Below are 12,253 nucleotides of genomic sequence, written 5' to 3'. Positions count from 1 at the left end.
TCAATCATTACTTCTATTTTATATTTATTTATTTTTTTTTTTATGAATTTGTATTCAACTTATCAATTATCAATTCGATTTTTTTTTTTTTATTTTCAGTTTAATATTTTTTCAAATATATCCTGCCTTTTTGTCTTAGATGCCGCTCTTTTTTTTCAAACCTATACTGTTACGCTAGTGCTGCTGCCAGTAGTTGATGGAGAGAAAAAAGAAAAAAAATTTAGAGCGATCATAAAGCACCCTCAGCGCTTTCGCGCTTGAGGTGTGCAAAATAATAACAACAGTAAAAATACAAAAAAAATGGCAGCTTAATTTTTCATGAATAATCAGTTTTACGTTTTTAATTAATTACAATTAAACTAAAAGGATTTAGATAGAGATTTTTAATAGGGTTCTTGTAAGAAAAAATATAAAGACAATAAAAAAAAAAGTAGGCCGATAAATTGTGTCTATCGAAAGTTATCGTGTTTACGAAGTTTCATACGTAACAATTAACAGCAATGGTTTCTTAAGTTAAAATAATTTATTTTAGACTCCCAAGCGACACAAAAAGAAATTTTTGAGCTTTTGTTGAATTTAAGTTAACAATTGGTTGACTTAAATTTATAACAAATTGTCATTTTAAATTTAACATAAAGTCAACAATTTTTTTTTGTACCGCTTGGGCTAATAAAATAACGAATCGACTTAATATTGAGTTAATTGTTCCTTAATAAATTTTCTGTATGCTAGTGTACAATGTGACTTATTTTGGTGTAATTAAAAGAGTGTAGAAATATTTTTGTGTAACATAGTGTAATATAGTCGGAAAAAACCGTTCTTAAAGCTCTTTCGGCGCTTCGCGCTTGAGGTGTGCAAAAATTTCATTTCCCATCCATTAAAAAAAATCATCAGACGTCATTTGGTCATAATTTTTTTGAATTAGTTTTATTAGTTTGGTAATCAATATAAGTTTAATGATGAAAAATATTATTTTTTTTTTATTAAGCTTTTACTAACCAAAATAATTTTTGTAAAAATAAAACCGGAAACGCGTCATCCTGAACTTTTTAAGATTTTTCGAGGCCGTAGAAATGAAAATTAAAGAGAAGAATGAGGTCATACTTTTAAACTCTAATTATTCGCGTTAGTTTGCCCGGCAATTTTTACCGCGCAGTAAGCACTATGCCGCAGGTTAAGAGAGATGGACCATTGCCATTTGTCACAATACCGTATAGCCATGTTCCACTATCGAATAAATAAGAATTCATGATCCAACATACGTTTACTAATACTTTAATTTTTTTTTCTCTAAAGCGACGTCGCGCTCATAGCGCGAGTAATTAAAAACTCCGCGTCTATCCTTGCATTTTTAAAGTCGTTTGATCAACAAAAATAACTTTAAAATTAAAAAAATATAATCTAAAATATAATCTATCAATGAAAAGCATTCATTTAATACCCAGCATGTAATTTTCGTAAAGAAAAATATATTAAATTCCATTATACAAAAGAAGTGATTTTTTCGTAAAAAAAAAAAAAAAAAAAAAAAAAAATAGAAACTCTCTTTGAATCTGAGAAAAAATTAATTTTATCACTATACCATGTTTTTAAATAATCACATAAATATATCAATGTTTTTTAAATATTTATTTAAAAAAGACTACCATACATCCGAGCAATTTTATACTTTGGTTCATAAAATTTTAAATAAACTAACAATATATATATATCATTAATTAAATTAAATAAAAGGCTTTGAATTACTTCGCTTGTGAATTCACACAAACAGAGATCCTTTAATAATGTCTTCATCATCCGGGTTTTACAGTTGTTTTACTACCCTCCGGCATTTCTATTTACTGACATCAAAAGCCATGAATTTATACATTTATCGTTATATATAATCTTAGGATGCATTCAATTACTAAAACTATTACGAAAAATGATAGTAAACTATAAAAAGTTTTCATTTTCATTTTATAAAAAACGTATTATTGATTTGAAACTTATTTTTTTTTTGGTATAAATTTAAAATGTATATATTTCAGTGAGGACTTCAAGGAAGCTCAGAATTTTGACAGTATCGAACTTCGTAAAACTTTTTATGAAGATATAAAAGCTGGTGCTGAAAGTGGTTGGGACTTTTCGTCACGTTGGTTTATCCCCAGTGGACCAGGAGTAGGAAATCTTTCAGATATTTCAACGAGAAATATTATTCCAGTGGATCTTAATGCATTTCTCCAACGTAATGCACGTCTCTTGAGTCAGTTTAACCAGCTTTTAGGAAATGAAGTGGTAAGTATTGTGTTTGTGATTTATAATACAGGTTTTTTTTTTACAAAATTCAATTTAACAATCATCGACTCGATCCAATAGATATTCTGAATACATAATCGAATTTCAAGAGCAATAATTAATAAAAAATTATTTAATAATATAAATATTATAATTTTTTCCTACAAGAAATTATGCTTTTGGAAATTTTCAATTTAATATATTTTTCGTGCAAAAATTTAAAGAATTCATTCAAAACAATTTTTTCAATCAAATAAATCTGAGTTAAGTTCAATATATGCTGATTTTATTTTTCAAAATCATGTAAATAAATTTCGATTTTTTTCTGTTAAAAAAATTATTCTTTATGTAAGACTTAAAACTATTGTAGTCATGTGGGGGAAGTGTGGTGGGTAAGTATGCGCAAGCCTATTCATTTCGGACTGAAATTCATGAATTTGCGCATACTTACCCACGGCGCACACTTGCTCTATATGATTCTACAATAATTTTTGTTGAGACTACACTGAGAAAAAGTTTTTTTTATTAACAATGTCATTTGGTTGTCGAAAAAGTAGTCTAATAATTCTATTTCAAGCAATTCCTGTTCCTTGAATTCAAAAAAACTAAAATTTGCCGCTCAAAAGTCAAATTCTTAAAGCAGAAGTTCAGGCGTCATTGAACTGAATTAAATAATTTCTATACTAAATAATTATTTAACTCAGTTCTAAATATTTTGTTGAATAATTAATTCTATTGAAATGAAACCGCAGTTATTGAAATGATCATAACATCATCAGTTCAAACAAATTTCAAGTGACTCGATTTGTTTTGTAATTTTCTCAAATCATTTTATTATTTGACTCGATAATTTTTTTTTTTTTTCATCGAAATTCACGTAACGTTAAAATAATTTGATTACTCCGTTGATTCAAATATTTACGAGTTGATTCGACTTTCAATAATTTAAAATCAAACACTGAAAATTCAGTAAAAGAATATCGAAATAGGATAGAATAAAAGGCATTTTAGTTTTCGCAAGAAACGTCGCTCAGCCAATGACGGCATTGCTAACTTTTTTTACGTGTATTTATGAAAATTTTGTTTTTACTAAAATTATTTGTTTTTTCTGTTTCGATTGCTCGTCATAAGAATACGAATTAGATTTCTCAGATAACTTTTGCTTGCCTAAATGAATTATTCAAGTATTTTACCGCAGAAATAAAATGATTTTAAAATCTTTGTTTACATTTCACTATACATGTATAAATCATTGTAATCCTACTGTCCCTCGGTGTTTTTTTAACTTCCGTTCTTTAGTATACCTCATTCCATTTAATTTTTCATTCCTTTTTATTCTTGAAAAAAAAAAAAAAAAAAAAAAAAAAAAGAAAAGTAAAAAAAAAAAAACAATAATATGTAAACCAACATGTTTATTCACCAGAAAAGAGCTCGTATGATATATTATATTTATGAGCAACACATCAGAAATTTAAATTGTAATTCCATTAAATTACATTTAACAAATTATTTAAAATAGCTTTCAATAAATACTTTAAAATATAAATAATTATATCGATAATTTATTTTTATAAAAATATTACCGTAATTTATTAAAGTAAAAAAAAATGTTTTTTGTCACAGAAAGCGAGAAAATACAGAAATATTGCGATTGATTACCAGAACGCGATTGATGATATTCTGTGGAACGAAGAGCTGGGTATTTGGTTAGATTATGACATGAAAAATGGACGTCCAAGAAAATTCTTCTATCCTTCTAATCTTACCCCTCTATATACTCGTAGTTTTGATCATAAAAATGCATCAACTTATGCAAAAAAAGTTGTCGATTACCTAAAAGCGGAAGGAATCGATAGTTTTATGGGTGAGTTCATTACTTACATTTATACTTTCAATATAAATTCTTTTTTTTTATTATAAACTATATTATTTAGAAAATAAGAAAAATTATTTCCAAGTCATGTCTTTACAAGGGAAGATATTCTTATGTTAGGATAAAACGGTACGAGACATCTCTCACACTGAAAAATAAACGGAATTATTTTTGTTGCACTCGTAAAGTTAATGAGAGTTTTAAACAATTTTTCTTAAAGGCGATGCGCCTCAGTGGCCCGGGTAATTTTGACTTTTGAGAACATCTGAAATAAAAAATTCTTGATTATTCTTAATCTATAGACATGTCATTCTGGTCGGAACTACAATTATGGAATTTTATCGAAAAATAACAAAATGGCAAACTTTGAAAAAGAAGTTATCTAATTTCTTAAAATAAATTACATTTCTCACAAACTAACCATTTATTTTAAGAAATAGTATCAAATAATCGAAACTGGATATGGAAAAATATTTAGAGAAGCAATTTAATTTAAAACGTATATTAACTTCAGTCGAAAAATTCAATCTGTTTTAGATCAAATATAAATTTGAAGGTATTTCTACTCAATTTCATTGTTTATTTGAATTTAATTAACATGAAATTTAACCCTCGGAGAACACACCTCCGAACAGACCTTCGGAGTACACACGTGGTCAAATTCACCCCACTTCATTTTTGAAGAGTTATATTTCAAAAACTATGCATTTTATCGGAATTCAGGTCATCACATTTTTTGTAGGTAAAACGATGATCATTCGAATACAACTATTATCATTATTTCGAATTAACTAATTTTTAATGGTCATGAAATTAATTAAAATCAAACCTAACTTGAGAAATATTTTAAGGACAAAAATAATTCTGGGGTCTAAATGACCCCTAGTATACTCCGAGGGTTAATCAAATTTTACCCGTCCTATTCCTTATTTAGACTATTTTCAAACTTATGTTCAATCATTTTTGGTTTGTTTTTGGTCGCTTCTAGATCAAAATCCGACTTTTTTTCATAATATGTTGCCTTCTTTTGTTTTTCTCCAGACCAAAATCATACTTGTACCGTCTATTATTTTTATTAGTCTGTTTTTGAATGTCTTTAGATAAAAAACAGCTCAAAATTTTTATGAATATTTAAAGACATGCAAATTAGTCCAAATGCAATCTAGTTAGACTAAAATCAGATCAAATTTTTCGCCCTTAGAAATAAATTTAGTCATAATACCCGGTCAGTCACGCATAGGGATGGCAGGCTGCTAATTTATTTAAAAAATATTTTATTTAGTGTCTTTATTAATTCGTTTTTTTTTTATTGATAAAATAGGCGGTACACCAACATCATTAACTCATACTGGTGAACAATGGGATTGGCCTAATGCATGGCCACCACTTCAATCAATTATGGTTCAAGGACTCCGAAACCTTGGTATTGAACCAGCACTCAGTATGGCTAAAGAGCTTGCAATGAGGTGGCTTAAAGCCAATTATCTTGGTTTTCAAGAGGGTGGAGTGATGTATGAAAAGGTAAGAAAATTTTATAATTTATATTACATTTTTTTTTCTGATGATTATAGTAAATAATTTACAAATTTTTTGGATAAATAGGTTGTTATTTTTAATGTTTATTTAAAATTTTTGTACAACGTTTCACCGGTTTCCGAATTTATTAAGGGCTCACTGTAAATCGAAGTGTTTGAATTTAAAATACTTAAGTGTTTAATTGCCATTTAAATACATTGTAGCCACTTTCTAAACACTTGCAAATGTGTAGAAAGTGACTACGATGTATTTAAATGGCAATAAAACACTCGGGTGTTTGAAATTCAAACACTTCAAATTACAGTGCTGGAAAGACCATAGATAAAATTAATATACATGTTCGATAAATGGAATTGAATTTGATCGAATTTATTCTGATCCGAAACACATAAACTAATTAGAGATTATAAACCAATTACCTTAATTATTGCACATTAAATCTTAATGATCATAAATAAATAATTGGCAATTAAATAAATTAGGTCTTTCCTTATATGCGACTGAAAACTTTTATCCAAAAAACTTGTGAATAATTCATTTTAATAAAATATATCGTTAATGCAGACCGAAATTAATGCAATATTTTTTTTTACTCATATTTTACATTGTATCATAATTCATTATAATAAAATTAGATAAAAATGAGATAATTAAAATTATTATTATCATTATGAAAAGTAATAATAATAAATGAATACAATTATGAGAAAATTATTCAGGAAAAATAAATTTCCAGGATTCCTCATATTTATAGAGTCATAAACTGAGAAATAATTGTAATTATTCACGCGCTTATTCACTGGAAAGTCATAAGAAATTATTAAGCTACTTGGAGTAAACAATTTCATTAAATATAATGTCAGTACCATATATACTAAAAAAAATTTTTTTAGTAATTTTAGATCTACAGGAGTCTAAGTAGATCTAAAAAAGTCAATGTAGATCTAGAATTTAAAAAATAAAAAACGGTAGACCCTGCGGACCGGCCCAGAACTTTTCGCTATGAGTTTTGTAACATATGAAAAATTACAATATGCGTTATCCGAAAAAAATTAAGTAAATTGTTATTTTTTAACGTTTTCATTGCTTATATCTTTCGAACTAGCTGATGTTTAAGGTAGGTTTTGACGTTGTTTTTTAACCTCTAACGCTAAAGAAGTATGAGAATTAATCAGTTTTCTGATTTTTGAGTTTATTAGAAAAAAACACTTTTTTGAAATTTTTTCGACAACATCTCTTGAACAATTAATCCGATTTCGATGGCTGAGGCGGCATTCGACGCTCTTTCTGTATTTCTAGAGCTGATTTGATTTTGAAATTAATCCATCAAATATGAGGTAAGAGACCTAGTACCCGATCACTCATATATTTGTATGTATACATTTCCTAAATTTTACTAAATATAAATATACAAATACATGAAGTGATCGGGTACTAATTCTCTGATCGTGTATTAGGTATTATATCTTACTAAAAGTTATTAAAAAAAAATATATATTTTTTAAAAAAAATTATTTTTGGAATACCTTGGAATGTACTCCGCCGATCAAGCTCAATTACTAACAATACCTAGAAATTAATAAGCCGCTTCGAACGCCACCTTAAAGATTTAAATCGGTTCACCCATGCAAAAGTTATTAAATACTTACACACGTACGTACTCTCTTAAAATGAATCAGTGAAATTCCACTGATTCAACCAGTGAACTAAAAATATGTAAGCGCGCGGGTACAGCAGCATCCTGTATATGAGTGTATTTAAGTGTTTTATTGTGTCAATAAGTTATTGATATTTATTTATTATCTTTATGTAATATATCAACTAAGTTTTAGATAACAATATTAATTATATGAAAAAATTTTGACAGAGTATGAAAATAAATAACTTTGAGGTTACTTAAATAGCTAAAGAGCTAACCTCAATCCAGAATAACATTTTAAAATTATATGTTAACTAAATAATTTATAATCATAAGTATTTGTTATTAAGACTCTTTTAGTTCACTTTGTTTTTAAATAAACGTTTATAATAAATAAAATTAAGTGGAATTCATTGATTCAACGAGTGAGCTAAGCGATCATCTTAGTCCACTGGTTGAATCAGTGAATTTCACTGGTTCATTTTAAAAGAGTACGTTCATACACTGGGACATTCTTTTGAAAACAGTCAGGATAGCTTCTCAGGAGCTTAAAACGTCGAGACCTAATCAAAACATGGTTTACGAAAGTCAGACCAAAACCAATAACTTCTTTTTTTTTGAAAATTTTTTATTTTCTTGGCTAGAAGTTAAAAATTATACCTCCGGTGATAAAACCAGATCTTTTTGCATCTAAATAATTTTCCCGGGTCACGATAATTTTTTAAAATATTTCATATAAAAATACTTGTATTTTTTGGAATAACTTATAAATTATTGTTTGACATAAATACTTAATCTTTTTGTTGTGGCAATTTAAAAAAAAAAATTATATCCATTTTGATAAGAAAAATAAATTACGTTGTTGCTAATACATCTAGACAGTTAAACATGTTAAAAAAAAACTTAACTTTTTTGCTCTCAATTTTAAACTTCTGCAATGAAAATTATAAATCTTAAAGAAAAAGAAAGTTAGTGGTTTCAGTCAGATTTCCAGAGCTCATTTTTTTTTCAACAAATGTGAGTGTTTTACAGTCTGAAGAATCATCTCTGGCTCTTTTTAAAAGGGCATTCGTCTGTGTGATCGTGTGTAAGCTAAGTTTTGTCCTAAGATATATCGCAAATAAATCAAGCGATTAAAACGTCCCTTGCGGCAATCAAAAGGGTTTATCAGAACCAAAATCTGATTTGTTTCTTAGGTAGATTAGCTAAGTAGTTTCCAAGTTATCGAAAAAATATAATTTTTTGATAACTTTCTTTACGTTTATTTTTTGAGATAAACTATACTCAGCTGATCGATCTCGAAAGTTAATCAAACCTAAGCTTAGATGAACCCTTCTATTACCCTAATATAACGTGCGTTCAAATTTTCAAGATTTCAATTCACAATTTTGAATTTCGTTGGTTAGAATTTATTCAAAAAATTACTATCTGAGATTCCTTTTAACACTTGATCATTAAAATTTTTAAATAACTTTAAAGATATAAATTTTCATTGAGTATTGATACTTTGATATAATGATATTTTGATTGAATGAGTAGTAAGAAATAATTTCTCTAGCCTAGGCATATATATATATATATATATATATAGGCACCAAAATTAAAGCTTATTTAAAGAGCTTTCAGACGAATTTTATAAAAATTTGATGTCTTCACATTCAAAAGTTATTGAAGAAAGAATCAGTAAAAATATAAATTTTTGACATTTCGAAAATTTTGAAATGCTGTAACTTCTGAACTAATCGAGCGATTTTGCTCATCTTCGAACTTGATTTCGAAAATCGTCTACAAAAAATGTATGCTGAGTTTCATTGAGAATTCTTTCGTGATTTTTGCAAGACTGTGACTTTGTGAAAAATAATCGTATCGAAAAAAAAAGCATTTTGTAGCTTGAAATCTCTAGTTTCTACGCATTTTGATTACAATATTTTGGAGCTTCAGCTATTACGCAAACATGAAAAATACCGCGAGACAAAAACTTTTTTAATTTTTTCTTTTCATTGAGAAAGTCCACGAGCTGCGAAAAAATTTTTCAGCTAAACCGATCCATAGGTCGGTTAGGAAATTTAATCAGCTTAAATTTGCATTTTTTTGGAGATTCGTACGACGACTTGTCGCTGAGATATCAGCCTTCTTTTTTCTATTCCTTTAATTTATGGCATGAATGTATATGCAAATATAAATACATACATGTATAAACTTTTAAGCAATATGTATTTTCTGACTGAGCTCGTCGACCTAAGTCCAGAAGTAAAATTTTGAAAACTCCATCATGAAAACAAATGCAGTAGTTAGATTTCTATGAAATCTGCTAATAAGACAATTTCTAGTGGTAAGAAAATACGATGATTCTGAAAAACTTTTTTTCTCTTAGTGCACATCTGTCCATTGTTTTAAATGAAAATATCAAAAAATAAAACAAAACTTTACGCTTTTTTTTAATATGCTTCACAATATGTTGGGTATATGAGTATATGTTATTATGTGTGCAGAAAAAGTTCGACCACAGAGTCTCTTTAACTCGTTTCACTACTCGCTCGGGACAATAAAACATTCCTAAAACATTCACGCGCTAAATTCTTGTGCAATGAAACTTTTATAAAATAAAAAAACTTCAAAGTACTAAAAATTATAAAAGTTTACTTTTTTATTTATTTTATTTTTTAGACAAATAGGATAATGTAAACTTTTTATGGGATATTTTCTTTTCATAATTTCTACATGAATAAACGTAATTAACTTTATATGAATACCTCAGTATATATAGTTAAATAATAAATCCCTTGTTTTGTACAAAACAATGAACGAGAGAATGTCTCTATAAATTTTTTTGCTATCGTATAGATACAGTGATTTATAAAAACAATATATATATTCAAGTGTATCATTTATCGTTCGATCTAAATTTAAACAAGTTTGCGCTTTAATACAAATCGATAATCTCTTGTATTCATTTTTTTCTTTCTTTCTTTTAGTAGATACTTATAAAAATTGTTCAAACAGTATCTATAAACTAATTTGCTGAATAAGGTATTCTGTACACTCAAAAGTTTAAATTTTCAATCTCCACGGATTATGTTAATAATATTACAAATTTACTTATTATCATTATTTGAAAAAAGGTCATTCGGCTTTTAATTAAAATTTGAAAAATTATCATAAAACAAAATGTAAGAAAAAGAAACATAACTTTTCATCAGCTTTGACGTTATTTCTACATTATAGAAATAGATGTTTCTGTTAAAAAGTTTTTGAAAAAAAAAAAAAAAAAAACATAGGAGCAGAATTTTTCATTAATTTGAAAATTTCAAATTACAGCCATTTCTCAAATACTTAACCGATTCTTTGAATTTTTAATCAGGATCAAGAAAATCACCTAAATAATTACATAAAATTTTGTAATCATTTCTCAAAAACTTTCAAAGATATAATAATGACAATTTCACCATAACACTAAAAGCAGTCATGTACTTTTGAGCTGTTATTAAAATTTGGAAAATTGTCGTAAAACAATAACTACGATAATAAAAATATAGCTTATTCAATCAGCTTTGACGTTATTTTTACACGCTGTTGTTCACGAAAAATGACACAGAAGTAGCATTTCTTATTATTAGAATTTAAAATCTACACCATTTCTAAACTACTCAACCGATTTTGCTCATTTTCAAACCTAACCTAACCGAGATAATCGTTCATAGAATAAGTTTGTTGTTTTATTAACTCATCAGCACTCCCGTTACGAGCATTTTCCTCACAGGAGACTATTCAAATTATAGGATTTCGCTGTAGTACAAGCGAGACACTAAAACACACGGGAGTTCTGAAGGGTTATCCGTGTAGAATTGTGAGAACTGTCGTTACTACAAGGCACGTTATGTAATATATATATATATATATATATATATATATATATATATATATATATATATATATATATATATAAACTTATGAATCCACGATATTTTTGGAACATATTCGATGAATTATGATAGGCTTTGGCGAAATTCTTTGAAAATTCTCCCATTAGGACTAATGCGATAGATAAATCTCTAAGAAGTCTACTGAAAAAATACAGCGATATTAAAAACATTAAATAAAAAAAAACTTATTCATCCTTGTTTATTTTCGTTGAAAATAAATATGAATTAAATTTAAGTACACACGGCAAATGCTCATTTTTCATTGGATTTAAGAATATGACAATTGTTGGCCAGTCATTCCTTCAATTTATATTTTTATTTTTATTAAAATAATAAAATTTTTCATTTACAAGAAAAAAACTTCATATATAATGAAGGCAATTAAAAAATTGAATTAAATGTAAAAAAAAAAAAATTTTTTAATTAAATAAAAAATAAATTGACAAATTTTTTTTTTTATTATATGGATTACTCTAATTAAACAAGCCGTATTCATTAAATTGAACAATGTTTCTTTATTTCGCTTGGGATCATTCTCTCATTTTAGATAAAAAAATTATTTTTTTTTTTCCGTCAAATATTTTTTTTTTTCCGTCAACGAACAGCAAATCAGTTAATTAGTTCACCCATAGCTCGAAACAATATATGACCGTCACCATTATACTTTTACTTTTTCGAAAATATATTACATTAAAAATAATTATTAAAAAAAAAGACAGCTTATTCCAACAAATCAACTCCTGTTGTAACTTTATTATTTATGACAACCCAATTAGTAACTTTTTTCATAGGAGACAAACATACAAGGGTAATTAAAAAGCAAGTAGAAAATGAGTTCTATTCATTGAAGTAGAGTATATATAAGACTCTACAATTCATATATGCAAATATACATCTGAATAATATACAACTGACTGATTGAAACATCAGCAGTCAAGTGTATAATATTCCAGCTCATTTTCTATAGATATAATGTTTCAACTATTATTCATGATCTAAATTCTA

The 12,253-nt window shown here is 27.0% G+C and overlaps 1 protein-coding gene across 2 annotated transcripts in view; it reads left to right on the top strand.

Annotated features, from left to right (window-relative positions):
- Nucleotides 1-12,253, top strand: part of LOC103577247 (trehalase) — a 56,945-nt gene that overhangs the window by 38,975 nt on the left and 5,717 nt on the right. For both annotated transcript variants that reach the window (XM_053740695.1, XM_053740696.1), the window contains exons 6-8: nt 2,031-2,277; nt 3,901-4,141; nt 5,472-5,671. In XM_053740695.1, coding sequence (XP_053596670.1) covers nt 2,031-2,277; nt 3,901-4,141; nt 5,472-5,671 — 688 coding nt within the window. The remainder of the gene's footprint in view (nt 1-2,030; nt 2,278-3,900; nt 4,142-5,471; nt 5,672-12,253) is intronic.

The sequence above is a fragment of the Microplitis demolitor genome, chromosome 7 (assembly GCF_026212275.2).
Source record: "Microplitis demolitor isolate Queensland-Clemson2020A chromosome 7, iyMicDemo2.1a, whole genome shotgun sequence".
In the NCBI taxonomy this organism is placed as follows: Eukaryota; Metazoa; Arthropoda; class Insecta; order Hymenoptera; family Braconidae; genus Microplitis; species Microplitis demolitor.
Note: the sequence above shows the minus strand (reverse complement) of the source record. Positions and strands in the feature narration are given on the sequence as shown.